Source organism: Heliangelus exortis, chromosome 20, assembly GCF_036169615.1.
Source record: "Heliangelus exortis chromosome 20, bHelExo1.hap1, whole genome shotgun sequence".
NCBI lineage: Eukaryota > Metazoa > Chordata > Aves > Apodiformes > Trochilidae > Heliangelus > Heliangelus exortis.
This window is the reverse complement of record NC_092441.1, coordinates 7,121,065-7,146,085: the sequence shown is the minus strand read 5'-3', so window position 1 is coordinate 7,146,085 and position 25,021 is coordinate 7,121,065. Positions and strand designations below refer to the sequence as shown.

The 25,021-nt window shown below is 39.9% G+C and overlaps 1 protein-coding gene across 1 annotated transcript; it reads left to right on the top strand.

Annotated features, from left to right (window-relative positions):
- Positions 1 to 3,810: 3,810 nt before the first annotated feature.
- LOC139805571 (myosin-1B) lies at positions 3,811 to 23,780 on the top strand. The gene is made up of 39 exons (XM_071764097.1): positions 3,811 to 3,909; positions 6,443 to 6,680; positions 6,770 to 6,913; positions 7,006 to 7,162; positions 7,724 to 7,751; positions 7,849 to 7,960; positions 8,040 to 8,132; positions 8,239 to 8,302; positions 8,384 to 8,482; positions 8,589 to 8,692; positions 8,777 to 8,915; positions 9,755 to 9,873; positions 9,973 to 10,122; positions 10,709 to 10,879; positions 11,473 to 11,782; positions 12,336 to 12,409; positions 12,714 to 12,801; positions 12,881 to 12,998; positions 13,824 to 13,947; positions 14,097 to 14,233; positions 14,941 to 15,196; positions 15,700 to 15,942; positions 16,048 to 16,224; positions 16,310 to 16,455; positions 16,544 to 16,634; positions 16,725 to 17,114; positions 17,779 to 17,905; positions 18,556 to 18,674; positions 18,892 to 19,088; positions 19,499 to 19,682; positions 19,769 to 19,934; positions 20,107 to 20,231; positions 20,429 to 20,737; positions 20,839 to 21,042; positions 21,887 to 22,012; positions 22,108 to 22,278; positions 22,364 to 22,468; positions 22,741 to 22,836; positions 23,474 to 23,780. The coding sequence occupies exons 2-39, from the start codon at positions 6,477 to 6,479 to the stop codon at positions 23,624 to 23,626; spliced, it is 5,820 nt and encodes a 1,939-aa protein (XP_071620198.1). The 5' UTR covers positions 3,811 to 3,909; positions 6,443 to 6,476; the 3' UTR covers positions 23,627 to 23,780.
- Positions 23,781 to 25,021: the final 1,241 nt, after the last annotated feature.

The window sequence follows — 25,021 nt, the reverse complement described above, 5'->3', positions numbered from 1 at the left end:
CACAAGGAGGATAGCGATGTGATTTGAGACATCCAGCATGCTTTCAGTAATGGCAAGTCCTGATCAAAAAACCTGGTGACCTTCTATGATGGGGTAACTACATCAGTGAAAAAAGGGAAGAGATAGATCTCAGACAGATGTCATCTGTTTAGACCCTTGTAAGGCCTGTAACATAGTCAACCCCAATACCCTTCTCTCTTAATTGGACAGATATGGATTTGACGTGTGGCCTGTTTAAAAGATGAAATATTGGTTGGATGACCACATCCAGACTGTAGTGGTCAATGATTCAATATCCAGATGAAGACCAGTGACAAGTGGTGAATGTCTGCTGTAGGGAGACCTCCAAAATTGTGTCTGTAAAAAGCAAACATACTCTCCAGGATTTTCTATGTTCTTCACACACAATTTCTCTGTGCTTGAATGTTAGGAGGGATGAAAGAGGATCTGCCTTTATTGGAGGAGCAGTATCAAGAGAAGATACCTGGCAACCTGGTCAAGCAGGAGGTGTCCTTGCCTATGGCAGAGGGTGTGTGTGGAACTAAATGATCATTCCTGTCCCTTCTAACCCAAACCATTCTATGACTCTATTAAGGCCTCTATTAGACGGAGTCCCTAAAGGCCCTGCAGCTTCAGTGGTGATGTGAATATTATTGGGAGAAAAGGCAAAGGAATGGGATATTGCTTTTTTGTATATTTCATCAGTTTTCCTTTTCATCACTACTGTTTCATTAAGGCTGTGTAGTTCAGTTTCCAGCCTGTCTGTCTCTATCCCTTATTGTCTCTCCTTTTCCTATAAGGGAGGGGAGAGAGGTTAATAGAGAGCACCTGGCACTTGCTTAATTGCTGGCCAAGTGTTAAACCATGACACAGGTTCTTACATGGACAAAATGAGTTGACAAATGAACAAAATGAGCCCATGGGCTCACTCCAAGCCTTGGCACTAATGTCTCTGTCTGTCCTATTCAGATCCACCAACTCTCCTGCTTTGTCTGTCCTCTCATCTCCTCATCCCTTCCAGTCAACTTTTTCTGTCTACAGGCTAATTCTTGCCTGGCTGTTCATTTTCCTAGGAACAGATCATTATCCCTAAACATAAAATACTATGTTAAGCTGAACTAGACATTCAATATTTATGAGCTGATTGCAAATGTAACATAAGATGTTAAGTATAGCATTCCTTGTGTATGGTGTCCCATTACTGTTCACACTTTACAGATACATAAGTAAATTAGGTTTGGGAATACATCGAATAGGTATAAGGGCTCTGGCAAATTGGAAGTGAAACTGTACAGGGACTCCTATTACAGCTAAATAATTTTTTTCCCAAACCAGAGAAAGAGTGTGAGACTGACTTGGATGGCATTTTGGCATATGTGAGAAGCTTTAGTAGCTACCTCAGACTTGCTGTTTATTTACAGGAAATGCTAAACTTCTTTGGCCATTCCACCAGAATTGTCAGTCCCTAGCTGACCTTCATGTGTTCTTTTTAGATACTTTTTCTAATCCTTTAGCCAACCTTCAAGTGCTGTAGAAAACCACTACCCTCAAATGCCAAGAGTTCTTAATAAAACATGTAAATAACATTTGGGCAGCAGAAGACAGCTGGAGTTAGGGACACAACTCCATCTGTTTTAGAAATAGTAGTTCAAGATTTGCTATTGGTGAATATCTCTGGTGCTTTTAGTAAAAACCTTGAAGGGAAAAATACAAGTGAAAACAGTACAAAAAAAGCATTACAGGTTGGGGAAATTTTCAAGTTCAAGGAAATTTTGAAAAAAATATTTGGAAACCTATTTCTCATACACTCTTTCAAGTCTTCAAAGTGTTATAGATTATTCTTTTTCTGTTTGAGAAACTCTTGCGAAAGAAGAGTTTTGACCAATTTTATGCCAGGAGGTTTTTTGTTTGGTTGTTTTTTTTTTAGCTAATTTAAATACAGTTCAAAACTACATGAACCAGTGAAATGAAACAACTTATAGAGTCATTGAAATACCTGAAATTCACAGTGTATTCCAGTTCTCATACAATTTAATTGCATTGAAGACATGAAAGAAGTGCTCAGATGAAAGCCAAGCTATGAGGGTTAAACCATAGGCTTCAGTCTTATTCCTTACTCCAAATGCTCCAAATGTGAACCTGACCTTTGCCAATTTTCTCCCCACCCCCAGGATTACACTGGCCTCACAGAGACACAGTCAGCTGGCTGAAGAGGGGGAAGGAATTTCCTCACTTTCTTATCCAGACCTTTGAGTAGGTGACACTAAGAGGGAGTGGAGCACAACAGGTGCTGTAAGTGGGGGGATAGTATGATGTGGGATCAGGTGAAGCTGCTACAATGTGATTCAATTCATATTGCCCTGTTTGTCATGGGAACCGTAATTTGAAACTTTTTTGGGAAAAAAACTAAACAAAAACAAAAATAAAAACAAAACCAACCAAACTCTAAACTAAATCAAGATTTGTTGCATAGGGTTGACACTGTTTCTCAATGCAGTGAAAGGTTCCACCCAGTGCGCTCTTCAACACTCCCCTCCTTGTGCCATTTCAGAACTTGTGTAACCTTAACCCTCCATAACCTTGGTGGGAACACCCTAGGGAGCAGTATTGATGTTTTTCACATACTAGCATGGGGTTCAGGTCCTTCTTGATACTCTTATTTTCCTATCTTCCAGACTAGAACAGGACATCACTGTTTCTCTTCCATCTATCTAGCACAGCGCTCATGCACCAATGGTGCTGAATGTCCTCCTGTTGTTTCAGACAGCATCTATTTCTCCAGTGGGATACAGGTCTTAAACTCACTACAATAGTTCCATAGTCCTGTTCAAATGATCTTTGAAGCCCCAGAAACTAGAGCTGGATTTCTATGTCTTTCCTCTGGGATCTAACTCAGTGGCTTCAGTCTCAGAGGCTTTTATCTTCAACTTGTTTTGCCCTTTTATTGACCCTTGTGTCTGTAGTGACTTGTTACTCCTTTGGAACAACACTCCTGTTTATTTCCTATTTATTAATCATTTATCTTTCCTTCTAACTAGCTTCAGACTTATCCTTCCCCCTTCTCTTGCTTTGGTCCATTTTTACTACTTGTTCATTCATGTCATCCCTTGGTTCTCACTCCTGCTTCTTCTGTTCCGATTCAGGTGCCTCCTCCTTCACTGCGATTTCTTTCCTCTAGCAATGACCCTTCATCTCAGTAGGACTTCTCATGCATTGCCACATTGCAGACTCAGAGCACATGCAGCACACCAGAGCCTGTGCCTTCACCTCGCCAGCCTCATCAGCCTCATATGTTTCCTATGACAATACACTGGCTCTTACTCTTCACTTTCTCTCCTTGAGTCACCATTCGATTGATTACAGCACCAATGTAGCCTCTTTTAATCTTTATCACAGGGAGCATGTGCTTCCCCCCTTCTCAGGCTCTCTTGTCAAATTATTTATAGGAGATTGATTCACAGACCTGTTATGTCTAATTATATCCATTCACTTCTAAAATGAATGGCAATTCTGCTAGGAGTTTAGATTGCCAAAAATGTTTTGACTTAATAAAGAGGAGGTGGTGGCTACGTATGCAGATCAGACCCTATAAAAGTACCCTGGGAAGAGTGTGCCTTGTTGTTCCTCAGAAATCTCTAAGGTAAGAGTGCCAGAGGCTTTGGGGAGGTGGGGGATGAAGGGAAACTGGCCATGCATTCCACAAACACCAATGCATTCCACAGACACATTCATTCAATGGGGGACTGCCAGTGTCAGCTGGGATTTTCAGTCTGCTTTCAAGGCATCCATATATTTTCTGCCTAAAAATTTTCTCTGGAATTTTGTGCATCAGTAAAAAGGAAGTTGATAATTCTTTTACAGTACTGACCTGCTTCCAGTCTGCAAGCTATTCATCTTGTCTCACAAAAGGTAAGAATTTGATTTATTCATTCTGTAGGGACAGATAGAGATGCTCTAAGGCAGGACTTCTATGCAGATGTGCTGGTAATTGCTGTATTCATTTTGTTTATTTGCATTATACAAATATAGTACAATAATTGGGATGGATTGCTGATATCTTTGCAACAAAATTCTCAAAGACAGTGGTCTTAAAAGTGCTAATCATTGCTGCACTGCCTGCATTCTCCACAGGATTCCTCTATAGAGGAATCTACATTAAGTGCAGATGTAGTGTCAACATTAAGAGACACTAGATCCTAAGCTTAAGAGAATCTTGAAGAAGAAAAAACCCATCAGGAAGCAGTTTAGAATTGCTTGTCCATAAATTAAATATATTTTTAAAGAAAACAGAGGTTTTTATTTTGTTTAGGGTTTTGGTTTGGTTTTGCATTTACCTTAAACAGCAGGGGTAATCTCTTAAAGAAACAGGAGAAGACATGCATTTAAATGATAGTAATCTTTCCATTTTTCACAGTGAATCTTGGGGAATGGGTTTACTATATTTTGTATCAAAATGCTAAAAGAAGACATTATTTTAGTCAGAGTTTTCTTATAAGCTTTCTGTGCCTATGAAAATACTGCACAACTGTAATACAATTATATTAGCAAACATCAGCAAACACAGAGGAATTAAGAAAGAATTATACCTACTTGAACAACTAGAAAAAGAGAGATGGTAAAACAGCTAAGTTCAAAGTTTTACATATTTGCACTCTTCCTATTTACTTTTTACATTAGTTATTATTAATTTTTCTCCAATTTTGTCACTGGAATATATCTCTGAAAATTGTAAAATGTCAACAGGCTAACGTGTAAAGAATATAATTAGCATGCTTTGAGTAAGTAGAGGAGAGCTAACTTATCATTAATTTCAGGAAAAACAATGTAAACCAGAATAGTTATCAAATACTATAAGAAGGTGATCTAGTGACATATTATATATATTATATGCTAATATAATGTATACTAACCTATGATACATCCTATACACTGCAATACCATAGAGATAAATAGTAATAATGACAAATATGTATACAAAAATACAATATACAGTATCTATGCAACATCCATATATATACTAAAACAATATATACTAACATAGTATGAACTAAAATATATAATTTGCTAGTATTATTCCTTAGGAATCTTGAAAGAAAATTTGAGATACTACAGGCAATGATAAAACTGCTGGTGAAAGATTGGGTCCATTTTACAACCCAATTTTGTGAAATATTCTCTGTTGATTAATAACACTTCATTTAGTGAAAAATCATATAGTGATTTTGTAGTGAACCAAAACCATCAGGCAGGTGATTTTACCCATGCATTTGTCTAGTTAACATCAAACTTTGTCATGAAGTCTGCCTTTGATTGCTAAGAAGACAATTAATTTTTTCCATATTTAAGAAGTGAAATCATAAGTGGAATGAGGTTTGTAATGTACAAAAATACTGTCATAATTATTAAAATACTATTTCGGTTAGGCTCGACATACTCCAATACCAAAGTTGCTAAATGTTAAAGGTTCAGAAAACAGTTTAATAAAATATTTTAGATCCAGAGTATCTTTCCTGCAATCCAAGTGAAACTGTATATCCAGGAAAATCTATCCAGTTAGTTTTCACCTAGAGGTATGGCATTGCTGAAAGTACTGATTAAGAAATAAGCTTCTTAATTTATTCAGAAAAGATACTCAAATGGTAAATGATTAACCTAAATAAAATAAGGCTAAAATAAAAGAAAAATTTAGAACAGTTTTAATTTTGGAACAATATATGTAATTCCAGGTTCAGATTTGCATTAAACTTTTCAGTGAAGACAATTCTTTGGCAATAATAAACAGGGTTATTGATAATATTTTTTCAAGTTGTTGTAAATTAATGCCAGAGTCCTCGGTTTCTGTTATAAGGAAGATCAAAGAAAAAAATTTCAGCTTTGTTTGCTAGAATAACTGAAATATTTGACAACTTGGGCTATTTTATTGCAAGGTAATGTCTTTAATGAGCAGTGCTAATAATATTATTGGTCTACATATCCAGTGTACTGTGCCTTTTCCTGCGCTTTATTGCAAACAAATCTCATTGTCTGAAAGGTACTAAATAAAAGGTACAATTCCAAATTGGGAATATCTCTTGAGTGTGATGTCTGGACCTTGGAAAGGATCTGTTGATTCAACAATCAATAAATAAATTTTTATTTAATTATATATTAATATTTAATAAAAAAAAATCAAATAAAAATTCACTCCTGTTGATTCAACAAATGAATAAATAACGAACCAGAAAACATTATTCTGTAAATAGAGTTGTCCAGTAGGCCTGGAGAGCTGACTGTATAAAAGAGAAATAATGAAAAGAAAATTACAGAACAGAGCTCTGAATTAGCAGAAAAATGAAGGAGTGAATTTGATCAGTTGATATATGCAGCGGGAGCACCATCTAATCTATGCTATATGATGTTTCTTTCATTATGCACATTTGTAATATATCTTCTGTTCTCACAGATACTTGCTGCATTACCCCTTGTAAACTGCAGCCATGTCATCAGATGCTGAGATGGCCGCCTTCGGGGAGGCAGCTCCCTACCTCCGAAAGTCAGAAAAGGAGAGAATCGAGGCCCAGAACAAACCTTTTGATGCCAAGTCATCTGTCTTTGTGGTTCATGCAAAACAATCCTATGTGAAAAGCAAAATCCAGAGCAGGGAATCTGGGAAGGTCACTGTCAAGACTGAAGATGGAGAAGTGAGTAAAAAAAAAATTCAAAGCTTGAGAATACAATTTAATCATTCTGTGAACTTTTAGATGGCAAATATGTATCTTTATTTTGACAGACTCTGACTGTGAAAGAAGATCAAATCTTCTCCATGAACCCTCCCAAGTATGATAAAATCGAGGACATGGCCATGATGACCCACCTCCATGAACCCGCTGTGCTGTACAACCTCAAAGAGCGTTATGCAGCCTGGATGATCTACGTAAGTACCAGCCACAGTCTCCCTTTGGGCAGCTCGGAGGAACTGCTCTGCCAGGCTAAGTGGAGCCAACGGGCTGTCTCCTTTCCTCACAGACCTACTCGGGTCTCTTCTGTGTCACTGTCAACCCCTACAAGTGGCTGCCCGTGTACAACCCGGAGGTGGTGTTGGCCTATCGAGGCAAGAAGCGCCAGGAGGCCCCTCCACACATCTTCTCCATCTCTGACAATGCCTATCAGTTCATGCTCACTGGTGAGTGCCTGAAGTCCCTCTGCATCAATGTAAACCTAAAAACTCCACTGATCTCACTGTAGCATGTGACAAATCATTTTGAAACACCGTAAGCTGTATGAATTAGAACTTCATTTATGCGGGAATTAATTTGAAGTGAAACTGACCCAGAAGCATGCGTAGATTCAGCATTGTGTTTTATTTGCACTTTATTGTATGAAATTCTACACTCACCAACTGCCTAAATAGCTACTCTTTTCCATTAACAGTACAGAAAGAATTATTATTCAATATAATACTCTATTTTTTATGACAGTATAATTATATTTCTTGATGAGAACTATGAAACACAAGTGGGACATAGACTACATGAGGACCACATGCCTCTTACAGCTCTGTGCATCAATTTCAGCTTTCTATTGTTGGGTTCTGAAAGGAAATCAGGCAGTTTTGAACTACTTGGACTACTACTACTTTTTGAGCTCAGAGAAGGCCCAACTTCCATTTAGAGTTTTACATCCCAATTATCCCAGCTTTACCCAGGTCAGCTGCTAACACTATGTTACATTCTGCCTTCCACAGATCGTGAGAACCAGTCAGTCCTGATCACGTAAGTACCTCCCTGTTCAAGTCCCTGTGGGGCTGCCCAGTGCCAGGGGACCTCCTGCCTGATCACACACTCTCTGCTTCTCTCTTTGGTTTCACAGCGGAGAATCTGGTGCAGGGAAGACTGTGAACACAAAGCGTGTCATCCAGTACTTTGCAACAATTGCAGCGAGTGGGGACAAGAAGAAAGAGGAGACATCTGGCAAAATGCAGGTGAGGTCCTAAGGGTAGGAACCTGCAACTTCCAAATTTCTTTAGGAGCTGTATCATGACAATGGGATTTTTGTTCTAGGGGACACTTGAGGATCAAATCATCAGTGCCAACCCACTGCTGGAGGCTTTTGGTAATGCCAAGACAGTCAGGAATGACAATTCCTCACGCTTTGTAAGTAGCTGCCTAAGAAAAAACTCCTTTTTTTCACACTGACTTGAATATTCTTGCAGTCAGGATTGGCAAAATAGATCTCAATCCACCTTTCTTCTTCTTTCAGGGTAAATTCATCCGAATCCATTTTGGTGCCACGGGGAAACTGGCTTCTGCTGACATTGAAACATGTAAATGACCCTCCTGGCCTGATCCCTTTCCTTCCAGCCACCTCAGTTCTTGTGCTAACTCTGTCCTACCATCCTTGCCAGATCTGCTGGAGAAGTCCAGAGTCACTTTCCAGCTCAAGGCAGAAAGAAGTTACCACATATTTTACCAGATCATGTCCAACAAGAAGCCAGAGCTAATTGGTAGGAAAGATCACTGAACTCTCCAGACAAAGGTTTATGGAACAACACCTAGTTCCTTCACGTGCCAGTTCCATTGGATTTGTCTGTGTTTTGTCCTTCTTTTCAGAGATGTTACTGATCACCACCAACCCATATGACTATCTCTATGTGAGTCAAGGTGAGATCACTGTTCCCAGCATTAATGACCAGGAGGAGCTGATGGCCACGGATGTAAGTAATGCACAGAAGTTTTTCTTTAGTGGGCCCTGACCTTTATCAGGCTTGGTACTCTCACTCTAATGATTCTTTTGCTAGAGTGCTATTGACATCCTGGGCTTCAGTCCTGATGAGAAGACAGCTATTTACAAGCTGACAGGGGCTGTCATGCACTATGGCAACCTGAAATTTAAGCAGAAGCAACGTGAGGAGCAGGCAGAGCCAGATGGCACAGAAGGTACCAGCATGATACATCCCACAGCACAGTACCCACCAGAACACTCAGTAAGGCAGGCAGAATTCAGAGCCATTCAGAGCCAGAATTCAGCCTGCACAGTTCCCCGGATGTGCTGGGAAACATAAGCATGTTCTAACCAGGAGAACACAGCTCAGTGGAAGATGCAGATTATTTTGAACTATGCAAATGTAAGGTCCATTAAAGCCTAAAACCCGCTCCCACTGGCTGACACAGTAGGAGTTAGGCTGAAGAAAAGCAAGCTGTGCTGCCATAGCTGACACAGAACTGGAAGCCACTTTGCTCACTGCCTTAAGTTTATCAACACAGGTGGCTACTATCATTTGCCATCAGCTGTAGTCACTTCCTAATGGTGTGCAGGTGTGCAAGCCAGAATCCTGAAGCTGCTCTGCTTCAAAGCCCACATTCTGGAGGCAACTCACAATGCTTGAATGGAGAACATTGTGCTGCTTCATTTGATATTGGGGGTTAAAAAAGTACATCAGTTATGCAGCTGTGGCTCAGGCATACTGCATTTTCTGTAGAGTCTTAGCAGACATCTCAGACATCTCAGATCTGTCACATATACCACAAACATATAAAATTAAGGAGTTGGATTTTTTATCTTGAGTTGTGGTTTTAGTGTCTGTGGTTTTGCTATTTTTTAGGAAAGTTGAGATAGTTAAGTGAAAATGTCTGTAAGGAATACAACAGCAATGAATTGGATAATAATGAATAGTAAATAATTCAATATAATAGAGTTATTCTATATAATGAAATTGCCCAGTGTTCTTTCTATTGGAGAGCTAATATTTGATCCTGCTGTATGCTTGTTCCCTTAGTTGCTGACAAGGCTGCCTACCTGATGGGTCTGAACTCAGCAGATCTGCTCAAAGCCCTGTGTTATCCCCGGGTCAAGGTGGGGAATGAGTATGTGACCAAGGGTCAAACTGTGCAGCAGGTAAGAAGCAAGGGATGATAGAAAGCAAATTACATGAATTGAAAACTTTGAACTTCTTCTTTTACCCTGAATGATAACTTTCCTTTTACTTTTCTTTAGGTATACAATTCAGTTGGTGCCTTGGCAAAGTCTGTCTTTGAGAAGATGTTCTTGTGGATGGTTGTTCGCATCAACCAACAGCTGGATACCAAGCAGCCCAGGCAGTACTTCATTGGTGTCCTGGACATTGCTGGCTTTGAGATCTTTGATGTAAGAGGACATTCTTTATACAAGTTTCCTGGAAGAGTCATTAAGAAACTGGAAAACAAAAGAAACTTTTTTTTTTTTTAAATTATTGATTGCTTTTATTTTTCAGAGAATCCAGACTTTCGGGTTCTCATAGTAAATATTCTACACAAGGACTGCAACTTTTTGCAGATGTCTACTGGTACATGCAGAAGGGAATTGCATTTAGAACTGACAAGAAAATGTTGAAAAACTCATAGGTAGTAGCAGAGACAGATTTTGAACGCATTAAAACATGCCATGTTGAAAGAAAATTTTTCTGGTACTGAATCCAGATTCCCTCTGAACTCTTGGGAATAGATTGGAAGTGTAGACAACTCAAGTAGATTAAAAGATGGACTTGGAGTAAGCTCTGCAGCTTTTCAGAGCTCAGAATCATGTTGAGGCAGTAGGGGAGATAATTCAGAGGATGGAATATGCCAGTCACTTGTTCAGTTCCATGACTAGAAATTCAGGCCCCAAATCATGGAGATCTTAATGGGTTGAAAATAAAACCTGTTCAAAGATGGAAAGTGTTCCTGGGAAAGTGAAATCTCTTTGCATTCTGCAGTTCAACAGCCTGGAGCAACTGTGCATCAACTTCACCAATGAGAAACTGCAACAGTTCTTCAACCACCACATGTTCGTGCTGGAGCAAGAGGAGTACAAGAAAGAAGGAATCGACTGGGAGTTCATTGACTTTGGGATGGACCTGGCTGCCTGCATTGAGCTCATTGAGAAGGTTTCTGGACCCAATACAACTTAATAGCTTTTTAGATGTGAAACATAAAAGGAAACCTCAATGCACAATTTAGACCACTGTTAATGTGTGGAACTCAGCATGGTTCTTTCTGGGCTTAAAGAATTTTGTATTTTGTCTTTTATTTCATTGTCTATGGGATTCTGTTGTGTAGTACACATGATTTATATGGGGAAAAAATTTCAGTCTGAGTCACTGTTCATAGTCAAATTGTGCAGGATTTTTATACGCATATTGATTGAGTAAATACACTGAGCAGCTTCAATTTTGGTATGTTTAAAGAAGTTTTCCATCTTGTTTCCAAGAAAAAGCATTTAGGAAGTGTAAATTCTTCCCCAAATCTGTATGCTACTAATACTTTATTACATCACAACCTTGAAACTTATGAGTGAGCATGTTTTTATATAACTGATGGCATATCCAGTAACAAAATGCCCTTTCTGGAAAAAATAAGACTACACATTCTGAGGAGGACTTTTTGAAGGACTTTTATCTTCCATGCCTCTCCCCGATATACATTATCTGTGCTTTTTGCTTCCACATTTTCTTCCCTTACATGTTCCTATTTCTTCCAGCCCATGGGCATCTTCTCCATCCTGGAAGAGGAGTGCATGTTCCCCAAGGCAACAGACACCTCTTTCAAGAACAAGCTCTATGACCAGCATCTGGGAAAGTCCAACAACTTCCAGAAACCCAAGCCTGGTAAAGGCAAGGCTGAGGCCCACTTCTCCCTGGTGCACTATGCTGGCACAGTGGACTACAACATCGCTGGATGGCTGGAGAAGAACAAGGACCCTCTGAATGAAACTGTTGTGGGGCTATACCAGAAATCATCATTGAAGACACTGGCCTTACTCTTTGCCTCTGCTGGTGGGGCAGAAGCAGGTGATTTCCTTGAATTCAGTAAAGTATATTTTTCACGAGAAAAAAAAATTGCAGTAATATTTTGCAGTAATACTAACATTTCAAAAATTAGAAACATGAAATCTCATCTACTTACACATCTTAGTCACTTAGACTAATAAAGGATATTACATTTCTCTAGGGACCTTAATATTTAGGATCAGGAAGTTGTACTACAACATTAACACAAAGACCAACATGCTACTAAATTTATTCATACTCTTAAATGTAAAAATACATAAAGACTACACTTAGTCTATTCATTAGGGATTTAATTCAAATAACTTACTTTGCAAAATGTTACATTTCCTGTTTGCCCTTTCTTCAGCCATTAGATGTTTTTCTGCTTTCATCTGAAAAAAATCAAGGCTCTCGTTGTAACTTTAAACACTGTATACAATTGCAATTTTTTACACTATTACAATTTTTATACTATTACATTTTGTATTATTTTAAGATGAACACACAAAGTTTTTCAGATTCTAACCATGTGCTTTTGTTATCTATTTCTTTTTTAAAAAATATTTTTGTTTAGAGAGTAGTGGCGGTGGCAAGAAGGGCGCTAAGAAGAAGGGTTCTTCCTTCCAGACTGTTTCGGCTCTTTTCCGGGTATTGTAGAACTATCATTATAAATTTTACTGCATTTTGAAAAAGATACAGAAAATTAATTTCAGAAGAGATTTAGAGTCATCTAATATATAAAATTTTCATGTTCAGAAAAGAAAAAGCCACGAGTTTCATAACAAAGAAGGATTCTCGTTGAATCCTTGGAAATAATCTTTCAGAAAAAAAGCTGTATTAAAAAAAAAAAAAAAGTACTGTTCATGGTTTTATCACAGTGCCTTCACTCCATCTAGTACTGAGGTTGTCTAAGTGTCATTTTCTAAAGCAAGCTGTTGCTCTTGCTCTTAAGGAAAACTTAAACAAGCTGATGAGCAACCTGCGGAGCACACATCCCCATTTTGTGCGATGCCTTATTCCTAATGAAACAAAAACACCTGGTAAGTTGTTAACATTCAAATATATGATAAATGTGTTCTTCTCTGTGTAGTACAATGAATTCATTATGTCGTTCACTAGGTGCCATGGAACATGAGCTGGTGCTGCATCAACTGCGGTGTAATGGTGTGCTAGAAGGGATCAGAATTTGCAGGAAAGGATTCCCCAGCAGAATCCCCTATGCAGACTTTAAACAGAGGTCAGATTCCATGTCATACACCCTCCAACATATCCACCAGTGCTTAATGATGTATACTTCCTAATAGTTTTAACCACTGTGGCAGTTATGGGAGAAGTAGATTGTACCTAACTTTAGGCATATAAAAGTGAATTGTCCAAGCTAATAATCCAGTCTCTTTCTACAGCTAACAAAACAATAAGAATTTTCAATGGGCTTTTATTTACTCCTTTTTTCATATTCTGCCATGGGGTAAAGCATTTTTAAATTATCTATCCAGAAATGAAGTTGACTAGCTTAGACTTAGTTAACTTCTGGGTAGCAAGTGTATTATCACTTTCAGTCATTAGCACAGAAATGTCAACAAAAAAACTAGAAAATACTCTAGACTAACTTGTTGGGGAAAAAAACAAAACCAAACCGAAACAAACAAACCACAAATAAAATAAAAAGATCTTGCATCGTATTCTATATCAGCTGGAAAATACCCAGAGAGTTTGTACTGCCACTATTTAGGATGAAGAATTTCTTTACCTCTCCACATATTTTTTTCTTGCACATAAAGATCACATTTGGAGAGCACTGGATAACAGGGCATGTGAAATATGTCAGCTGTTACTTATGGAAATCAGTACCCATTCTGTGTCAATTTCTGGACTGAGGAAAGTGTAAGGGTTTTTTTTCCTAAAAACACGTTTACCCATGAAAATATTATTTCTAAACAATAGAACAGAGTTCAGCCATATTCACACTTGTCCACTCTTGATTCTTGACAATGGCATCATCACTATAGGTTTGATTGAATCAGATTCCTACCTGAACTTCTTTATATTCTTCTTCCTGCAGGTATAAGGTGCTTAATGCCAGTGCCATCCCAGAGGGACAGTTCATTGACAGCAAGAAGGCTTCTGAGAAGCTCCTTGGATCCATCGATGTGGACCATACCCAATATAAATTTGGTCACACCAAGGTACAAATGCTGCTTGACTGATGTACTGTGCATACACGCATACATACATGCATACATACATGCACATATATACGTGCATATTATACCTGACATTATGTACTGTGCTTGAAATACCTGACATAATGTACTGCAACATTCCCTATCTCAAGGTGTTCTTCAAAGCTGGGCTACTGGGACTCCTGGAGGAGATGAGAGATGAGAAGCTGGCCCAGCTCATCACCCGCACACAGGCAAGGTGCAGGGGCTTCCTGATGAGAGTGGAGTTCAAGAAAATGATGGAGAGGAGGTAGATACTTATTTGGCTTGCTGGGCCAAATCTCATTGGCAAAACTGAAAATAAGCTGCTTCTCTACAAGTCTCATTTGTTCTCATTAATTCGGTTTACCCATATGGATGTATTTGGGAGGATACCCTGGCAGTAGGAAAAGTAATAATCTCACTTGTAGAAAAAATGATTGTTTCAAACCTACATCACCCTCTACGCTATTTTTTTAATAAATTCAGTAAATGGCTACATTATATGTCCAGAAACCAGTTATCTAGTCTAAGTTAATTATTTTACTGCACCATTATAACTGAAGGTGAGAAACACTTACTTCTAGTACAAGTATGCTCTTCTCTTGAATAAGTTTTACGAAAGGGATCAATTCAGCTTCTAGAGGTTTTCTTTTTCTTTACCTGTGAGAATGTGACAAACATCTGGACTTCAGAATGTCCATACAGATTAATAATCTACATCACACTAGGGAGTTATCTTTAGAGATACCTGTAGTGTGTATATATATATATATAAAATAGTATTAGGAAATATATAATTTATACTATACAATATATTTTTACACACACTAAGATATAGTACTATAATATAAATTACTATACATGTATAGTATATGTATGTATATACATGACCTTCATGTAATATGTCTGTATAGACTAGTATGTATTATAAGTTCAAAAGTATGTAACATAATATATATTTTAATTACATTTCAGGGAGTCCATCTTCTGCATCCAGTACAATGTGAGGTCTTTCATGAATGTGAAGCACTGGTCCTGGATGAAGCTGTTCTTCAAGATCAAGCCCTTGCTGAAGAGTGCAGAATCTGAGAAGGAGATGGCAAACATGAAGGAAGAGTTTGAGAAAACCAAGGAAGAGCTTGCAAAGTCTGAGGCCAAAAGGAAGGAGCTGGAGGAGAAAATGGTAAAACTGGTGCAGGAGAAAAATGACCTGCAGCTCCAAGTGCAGGCTGTGAGTATTACTAATGTTTTTGGCTCCTAATGTCTTGCATAAAATGATCCCAAATGTCTCAGTAATAAACACATTATCCCAAACCAGTGCTTATTTTAAGAACGTATCTGACAGCATAGTTTTCTTCATCAGAACTTCATGCAAGTTTCCATTCCAGTCCAATGTAACATAAGTAAAATGAAGAGAAGTTACAAAGGAGATACTATCATATCTGATTTCAGGCTTCAAAATCAATGTTGGAGTTACAAGAGCAAAGTTTAAGAAAAAAAAACCCAAAAAAACAAAACCACAAAAAAAGTTTAGATCTTATAGTATGATAAAATACTTCAGATTTTTTGGGGGGTGGGCGCAGTAGAAAACAAAAAGATATTCTTGTATTCTTGAAATGCTTTACCTATAAAGGACATTGTAAAGCTGCATTGAGAAGAGTACTACATTTTTGAAAACCAGTATGAAAAAAAAACCTGTATAAATAATATATTATTAAAATTTATCATGTGTAGGAAGCTGATGGTTTGGCTGATGCTGAGGAAAGATGTGACCAGCTCATCAAAACTAAAATCCAGCTGGAAGCCAAAATTAAGGAGCTGACAGAGAGAGCAGAAGATGAAGAAGAGATAAATGCTGAGCTGACAGCTAAGAAGAGAAAACTGGAGGATGAATGTTCAGAGCTGAAGAAAGATATTGATGACCTTGAGCTAACACTGGCCAAGGTTGAGAAGGAAAAACATGCCACTGAAAACAAGGTATGAGGCAGAACTGTTCATGCAAGCCTCACTCAAGACCACTGTGCTGTTACAAGACTTCTATCTCAACTTCCTTTATTTACACTTGCTCCTTTCTTCTCAAAGGTGAAAAACCTCACAGAGGAGATGGCAACCTTGGATGAGACCATTGTGAAGCTGACAAAAGAGAAGAAAGCCCTCCAAGAGGCCCATCAGCAGACGCTGGATGACCTGCAGGTAGAAGAGGACAAAGTCAATACTCTGACCAAAGCAAAGACCAAGCTGGAGCAGCAAGTGGATGATGTAAGCACACAGGCATAGAGCAAGAACAGGACAGGTGTGGAGTTAGACCTGGCTGGTAGAACATTGATGGTCTTGTTTGTTGTAGCTGGAAGGGTCCCTGGAGCAAGAGAAGAAACTGCGCATGGACCTTGAGAGAGCCAAGAGGAAACTGGAAGGAGATCTGAAGCTGTCAAATGACAGCATCATGGATCTGGAAAATGATAAACAGCAGCTGGATGAGAAACTGAAGAAGTAAGTGTGGCTGTGGGACACCTGAGTGCTGGGCTGCTGCACTTGGGTGGTTTTGTTCAGGCACTAACAGGGTTTGCCTTGCCCAAAGGAAAGACTTTGAAATCAGCCAGATCCAGAGCAAAATTGAGGATGAGCAAGCCCTGGGCATGCAATTCCAGAAGAAGATCAAGGAGCTGCAGGTGAGTCTCTTTTCCTTCTTTCTACCCATCCAAAAGCCATCAACTGGGACAAAGGTGTGGGTATGAAGGGTTGTTCCCAATGTTCCCCAGGCTCGTATTGAGGAACTGGAGGAGGAAATTGAAGCAGAGCGAACATCGCGGGCAAAAGCAGAGAAGCAGCGAGCTGACCTCTCCAGGGAGCTGGAGGAGATCAGCGAGCGCCTGGAAGAAGCAGGAGGAGCTACCTCAGCTCAGATTGAGATGAACAAGAAGCGTGAGGCAGAATTTCAGAAGATGCGCCGTGACCTGGAAGAGGCCACACTGCAGCACGAAGCCACGGCTGCCGCCCTGCGGAAGAAGCACGCGGACAGCACGGCTGAGCTTGGGGAGCAGATTGACAACCTGCAACGGGTGAAGCAGAAGCTGGAGAAGGAGAAGAGTGAGCTGAAGATGGAGATTGACGACCTGGCCAGTAACATGGAGTCTGTCTCCAAAGCCAAGGCACTGAAATAGTTCTTTGTAGTAATTCAAACTTAATCGAGTATTTATATTTTAACATAGAAATTTATGTTATTCATACTTGAAACTTGAAACTATTCATCATGAATAGCTGAACTCTATAGCTTGAATTTGAGTTTAAATATTTCAGTATTATTATAATAATATGTTCTACCCTTTGGGTGAGAGTTAAAAATTTTATCTGAAGCAGCTAACCTAAGGATAAATAGGGTCTCATTGCATGGTTCAGACTATTACAGCTGTGAAATGTAAGACAATGACCTTGTAAGTTTTTTCATTTTTTCTATAATAGGATTTAGTCTTACCCCACCCTTTCCTTTTAATTCCTGTATTTCTTTTCCTGCCTTAAACACTTTAATGACAAAAATCACTCGGAGATGAACAGAAAGTTACACTGTTTTCTCATGATACAGTATACCATCATCCTTTTTATCTACTGAAAAAAATGAGTGTACATTAATAAATTATATAAGTGTTCAAAATAGGTATCCAAATTTCATAGAAAGATATATTTGCTAACTGAGACATTTTGAGTATAAGTCTAAAGCTTTGGTTTCTTTTTTTTTATCCTTCATAGGACTTGTGATTCTCAGTAGTTATGTGTTGAATCTCCAGTCATGTTTGATTCTTTTCTTCATGCAAACAGGCAAATCTGGAGAAGATGTGTCGTTCCCTAGAAGATCAACTCAGTGAGATCAAGAGAAAGGAGGAGGAACAACAGCGCACAATAAATGACATTAGTGCACAAAGAGCTCGTCTACAAACAGAAACTGGTAAGACATTTATGTTTTTTAACATATAGACCAGTATATGACCTGTAGCTTTCAAAAAACATGTAACATGATTCAGGGACTGGAAAAAACAGTCTGTGGAACAACCTCCTCACCAGTGTGGTCGGGTCCCCATCACTGGAGGTTTTCAAGACATGAAAGGACAGGGTGCTAGATAGTCTCATCTAGTCTCCCTTTCCCAAGACAGAGAGGACTGGATGACCTTTCAAGATCCCTTCCAACCTAGACTGTTCTGATTCTGTCATTGGAGTTTTAAAGAAACAATCTCTCTCATAAACTAAACTTCATCCTTCTACTTCCCAGGGGGTTTTCAGCAGAGGACAGTGATATACCTGAGCACATATACTCCATCTGTAAGCTCAAGGTTTGAAGTGTTCACTTGACTTAGTGTAACATAGTCAGATGTGGGACTTACTAGCTAGATGTTGGACAAGGGGCATGATATATCTCATTTATGCCTCTAGGACAAATGTTTCAGCATACTCAGAGATAAACATAGGTATTAGTGATTAGGATTCCATGAAAGAAAGAAAAATGTATTAGCCAAACTATATTATGTGCATTTAAATATCAATTTCAATACTTCTAAATAAGTAATAAGAAGGTTCTTTTACTCATCTGAACCATCCTAGGTGAATATTCACGACAGGTGGAGGAAAAAGATGCTCTTATTTCTCAATTGTCAAGAGGCAAGCAAGGATTTACCCAACAGATTGAAGAACTCAAGAGGCACCTAGAGGAAGAGATAAAGGTAAGAAGGCTCCCCAAATCCTGTCTTTCAGATACAGATGAAAGCTTCAGATACATATGAAATTGCAAAACCAAAAAGATGAGAGGGACAAAAAGCACATATATATAATTCGGTGCAAGTCTCCCCAAGCAAGCTCTTCTCCCTCTTTTCTGCACATTATGAAGTAATTCTTTTACAAAATATTTCCATTTTTCTCACACTACTACTTTTCCCAAAGGCCAAGAATGCCCTGGCCCACGCCCTGCAGTCTGCTCGCCACGACTGTGACTTGCTGCGGGAACAGTACGAGGAGGAGCAGGAGGCCAAGGGGGAGCTGCAGCGTGCCCTGTCCAAGGCCAACAGTGAAGTGGCCCAGTGGAGAACCAAATATGAGACAGACGCTATTCAGCGCACAGAGGAGCTGGAGGAGGCCAAGTATGTGGGGCGGGTGAGGAAGACTGGGAGACACTGAGAACAGAAGTTTCAGGAGACCACTGTGACGTTCCCTGAAAGAATCCACTGTTCTACTTCTGGGCATGGTGCCAGGATGAGAGCAATTGGGAAAAGCACACTGGGGAAAGGCAGGATCATCAAAGTTCTTTAGATGGGGAATAGCAGAGGGATGCTGGTATGAACAGCAGGGTAAAGAGCACAGTCTCAATTGCTGTAGCCCAGGATACAGCCACAGAAATAGAGCCACTGGATGGGAGAGTTCCTACACGTCTGCACAAACAGGGATCACACACTACCAAGTGGATAAATGTGATGTTGTGACAAACATCCTGACTACACACCACAAGATCCTATTTCCCCACTTACGTGGACCTGTGCTTACCTCCTCCCAGGAAGAAGCTGGCACAGCGCCTGCAGGATGCAGAGGAACATGTTGAAGCTGTCAATGCCAAATGTGCTTCCCTGGAAAAGACAAAGCAGAGGCTGCAGAATGAAGTGGAGGACTTGATGATTGATGTGGAGAGATCAAATGCTGCCTGCGCAGCTCTGGATAAGAAGCAGAGGAACTTTGACAAGGTCTTTTGGGCTTCAGCCCTGGGGCTCCTGGGCAGAGCCTCCCCTCCTGATTGTCACCTCCATACTCACACCCCATTTCTCTTCAGATCCTGGCAGAATGGAAGCAGAAGTATGAGGAAACACAGGCTGAGCTGGAAGCCTCCCAGAAGGAGTCTCGCTCGCTCAGCACAGAGCTCTTTAAGATGAAGAATGCCTATGAGGAGTCCTTGGACCACCTGGAGACGCTGAAGCGTGAGAACAAGAACTTGCAGCGTAAGTCCCTGGCCCTCTGCTGCTGGCAGGGCCTTCTCACTGACCACCGCTACCCAGCACTCCACACGGCTCTGTGGCCACAGGTCTGCAGAGATGCCTGTCACCTTGGTGTAGCAGGGCCCTTCCCATCCATCTCTCTGCCTGACCATGACATTGGTCTTTGCTCCCCCAGAGGAGATTTCTGACCTCACGGAGCAGATTGCTGGGGGAGGAAAGGCGATTCATGAGCTGGAGAAAGTCAAGAAGCAGATTGAGCAGGAGAAATCTGAACTCCAGGCCTCCCTGGAGGAAGCTGAGGTACACAGCATCATTTGTTGCTCTCATTTAAGTCTTGGATCTCTGACTAATGAGCACTGGGACATAATTCCCAGGCACAAGAGGAAAAGAGTGTTTCTATAAAAAGCCATTATCTAAACATGTCTCTCCTTCTCATTGAGAGCTTCTGGTCCAACATTTGTCTCATAAAAAGTGATCTAATTTTTTTTTTTATCCAGGCCTCCCTTGAACATGAAGAGGGGAAGATTCTGCGCCTCCAGCTTGAGCTCAACCAGGTGAAATCTGAGATTGACAGGAAGATAGCAGAGAAAGATGAGGAGATTGACCAATTGAAGAGAAACCACCTCCGAGTCGTGGAGTCTTTGCAGAGCACCCTGGATGCTGAGATCAGGAGCAGGAATGAAGCCCTGCGGCTGAAGAAGAAGATGGAAGGAGACCTGAATGAAATGGAGATCCAGCTCAGCCACGCCAACCGCCAGGCTGCAGATGCACAAAAGAACCTGAGGAACACACAGGGAGTGCTCAAGGTTTGTTTAACAAAAGGTGCCTGCAGAGAAATATCTGAGCCGATATTCTCCATGCCAAACAACTCTGAATCTGCTTAAAATTTCTTTCAATGGATCTACAGGACACCCAGATACACCTGGATGATGCCCTCAGGGCACAACAGGACCTGAAGGAGCAGGTGGCCATGGTGGAGCGCAGAGCAAACCTGCTGCAGGCTGAAATTGAAGAGCTACGGGCAGCACTAGAACAAACAGAGAGGTGTAGAAAGGCGGCTGAGCAGGAACTGATGGATGCAAGTGAACGTGTACAGCTTCTCCATACCCAGGTGAGTCACTTGGTGAGAAATTATACTCTTCGTAAGTAGGAGAATACTTGGATGCTTTTTCCAAGTGATATTGGAGGCGCACCTTTGAAGATTAGAGTCTGTTCTGAAATAAACATCGTGGAACTGTAAGAGTTTTTTACTGAAGAAGTGTGTACACTGTCTGTGTTCCCAGGTTGCATTCAATGATACCCATGCTTCTACTTTCTTTGCATCCTAACAAAATGTCCCAGGGAGGGACACTTAGAGGGTCAAGATTTTTAGTCACACATCCCAAATGGTCCGCTATTTGAGAAGTCAGGGACTGAAACTCTGAGACTACACCACCATTCACTACTTTCTCAGTTAAAATATAACACCAGAGAATCCTGATACTCCTTGATGTTTGTCAACTCTAGGGAGAAATGGGTATGAACTCCTGGCTCAGCAGACTGTGACATGAACTACATGCTATAACAGTAATCCATGAGTCAAGTGCTGAAATCTAAAAAAAAGAATCTGGTTTCAAATGCTGAAAAGATTCTGGAAGGAATCCATCCTACCAACATTACAAATTTTCTCCAAGAGTGAATTAGTCTTTCTTAATTACGTTGAAGAGAAGGCATTTCACTGACTTCCCTCACTCTATTTTTACTACTTTTCTGTACCACTCTTGGTGGATGAGACGCAGAGCAGGTCATTTCAAGTGCTCTTTTTCCAAGTAATACAACTAATCATTGAAGGGGAAAAAAAAGAGCAATCTGTGGTATCATATTTTCACAAAATTATGTCTGAAATTATTCAAAATCCTGAAATGTTCTTTATTTGAAATAATGAGCTAACAAAACAAACGTCTGCTGCTCAACAGAACACCAGCTTGATCAACACCAAGAAGAAGCTGGAAACAGATATTTCCCAAATTCAGAGTGAAATGGAAGATACGATCCAGGAAGCCCGCAATGCTGAAGAGAAGGCCAAGAAGGCCATCACAGATGTGAGCTGGGGGTTCTTTGCACTGCTTCAGATAAGTGCCTTCCCCCTAAAAGGTCTCCAGCCCCAAAATGGCTTTGGCTCTTTTGCTCTCATCAGGCAGCCATGATGGCAGAAGAGCTGAAGAAGGAGCAGGACACCAGCGCCCACCTGGAGAGGATGAAGAAGAACCTGGACCAGACAGTGAAGGATCTGCAGCTTCGTCTGGATGAGGCTGAGCAGTTGGCTCTGAAGGGAGGCAAGAAGCAAATCCAGAAGCTGGAGGCCAGGGTGAGTAGGGCTTTTGTTAATGCATGAGCAGCCATGTCAGGTGAGCAGCCATCAGGGAAGCTCCAAAGTGGACTTGTCATTGCAGGTGCGGGAGCTGGAAGGGGAGGTTGATGCTGAGCAGAAGCGCAGCGCTGAAGCCGTGAAGGGTGTGCGCAAGTACGAGAGGAGGGTGAAGGAGCTGACCTACCAGGTAAGGCAGGAGGACTCCTTGACCTCACACCTCTTTTCTTATAGAAAGCCCAAATGTATCACTTAGGGATTTCTCACTGTCCTGAGCCACACAGTCAGGAGACTTTGAACATCAGCATGAATTATCTTTCTGAGCATGTCAAGAAGATCTGGTTTATTATGTCTGCCTTACTGGACAGCAGTTGTCTATCATGAATGTGATTCTCTGTTTTATGCAGAGTATTTAAACGGGAGGGGCAATTAAATGCTTCTCTTTCTTGTCCTTCTCTTTAGTCTGAGGAAGACAGGAAAAACGCTCTCAGGCTGCAGGATCTGGTGGACAAACTTCAAATGAAAGTGAAAGCATATAAGAGACAAGCTGAAGAGGCTGTAAGTTTTCCTGTGTGCCACCAGTCTCCAGTCAGCTGGAGATGGAATTCTGTGTAGCTGCTTTCCCCTGTATAGCTCCATTCCAACTTTTTTATTGTTTTGGAATGAACAGCTGTTCTGGCTGAACAATTCAGGGGTCTAGATGGCAGTAGAATACATTTTCTGTGAGCACTATTGCATCACTGGGAAGAGCAGTAAAGGCTCAGGTCATAACTGGGGGAGTAGGGCTCTGCTTCCTTTTATGTTCATTATTTCATATCTCTGCCTTGAACAAAAAAAAAAAACAAAAAAACCACTTTAAAACTGTAATACATAACTTTATGGCAGTAAGTAAATGGAAAATGGAAATAACTGCAATAATGTATATTTATTCAAATTTCCAAAGTACATTAGCACTTCATATTCAGAAAGGGATTCCTTATATATCTTATAAGCCATCTAAACATTTATCATTTAAGCTATTTCTTTGGATTCTCTCTAGAAGTATTAGAACTAATGAAATGCTTATTCACACTCTTCCCTTTTTTTTTTCTTCATTATGTGAGGGCAAAATACCACACTATGTCCATTGCAGTGTTACAGGAGAAATATTATTAAACATTTTAAAACACATTTATCTCTCTTCCTATGTGCACAGGAGGAATTATCCAATGTCAACCTCTCCAAGTTCCGCAAGATCCAGCACGAGCTGGAGGAAGCCGAGGAGCGGGCTGACATTGCAGAGTCACAGGTCAACAAGCTCCGAGCAAAGAGTCGTGAAGTTGGCAAAAAGGTGGAAGGTGAAGAGTAAAGGCCTCTCATGCTGTGAAGGGAAAGAGAATTGCACAAAATGTGAAATTCTGTCTCTTTGATTTTCTAATTACTGCCTAGTCCTTTATTGAGCTCTAGTTAATGAATGCCTGGATAATAAAAAATTGTAGAGATTTTCCCATGGAAAGAAAGAAGTTTACTGTTGTATTTTAAACATTATCCTGAATTCTTTAAGGTTTACATTTTTCCTTACTTATTTAAATTCACCCAATTAAAAATCCTTAGATATTTTCAGAGTGTTTCAGCCACTGTTAAAGATGTCTCATACTACATCCTCAACATGGAATTTCATTTAAGAATCCTTGTTTTTTGCAAGAGAATAGAATTACCCACACAACTTCTGCATTAGTCATACAATAAATTTTATCTGAAGGTTCTGTCCAAACAATAAGCATTGCATGTTCCAGTAAACCAGCCTAATCATTGATTACTCTTTTAAACTGTCTTATTTGCAAGAAGATTTTTTTTTCAGGTTAAATGTCTTCAGACCATCAAGCCACTTTGAAACATAGTTTAGAGGACATTTAAACCTAAAATGAGATCTACTTTTACCTTTTGTTCACAAAAGTTATTTGCAAACCAACAATCCAAGGCCAGCAGGACAAGCTACCTTGTGTAGTTGTTCTATAATCTGTTCTCAGAAACCTCCTGTATCTTCTTAGATGGTCAGGCATCTCTTTAGCTCCTATGCAGTCTCTGGGGTTATCCTGATAAATTTCCCTACATTGGCCTCACTTAAAATCTGGGGTTTCTTTCTTTGTAAAGAATACATCATTTTTACATCTTTGTAAAGCATGCATCAGAGAATCAAAGGAAATGAAAGAGAAATAGGTGTCACTTTCTCAGTTGTAACCTAATACTCAGAGCTCTTGCCCTTCTATGGTTATAAAGGATTTGAACCACTGAGACTTTCTCATGATTGTGTCATATTTCACCTGGACATGCGAACACTGGACAAGCCAAATCAACCTTTCCTGTTGAAGATGCACTGCTATGCCTTCAGAAGTAAAAAATATTTCTCTACAATGAAAAATATCAAAATGGTTTCTGTAAGACAATGGAGAAAATACTTATCTGGGAAAAAGATGAATGTGGTTAGGAAAAGACAAAATTATAGCTGGTGTTCAGTCTACCAGTTCAGTCACTTCTGATTTTTCCATAGGTCTGATTCTTGATTCAAGACACATGAAAGATAGCATTCAATGACAGAGCTACTCAGTATATTTTCCCCTTTGTTTTCTGTTTAGTAAGTATTATTCCAACTAAGTTTGAAGATGGAAATATTAAATTTCTCATAGGCTTTCCAAGACTATAAGATACATATGTGAAACATCATACATTAATGTCTTTACTGCATGCAATTTATGCATACACC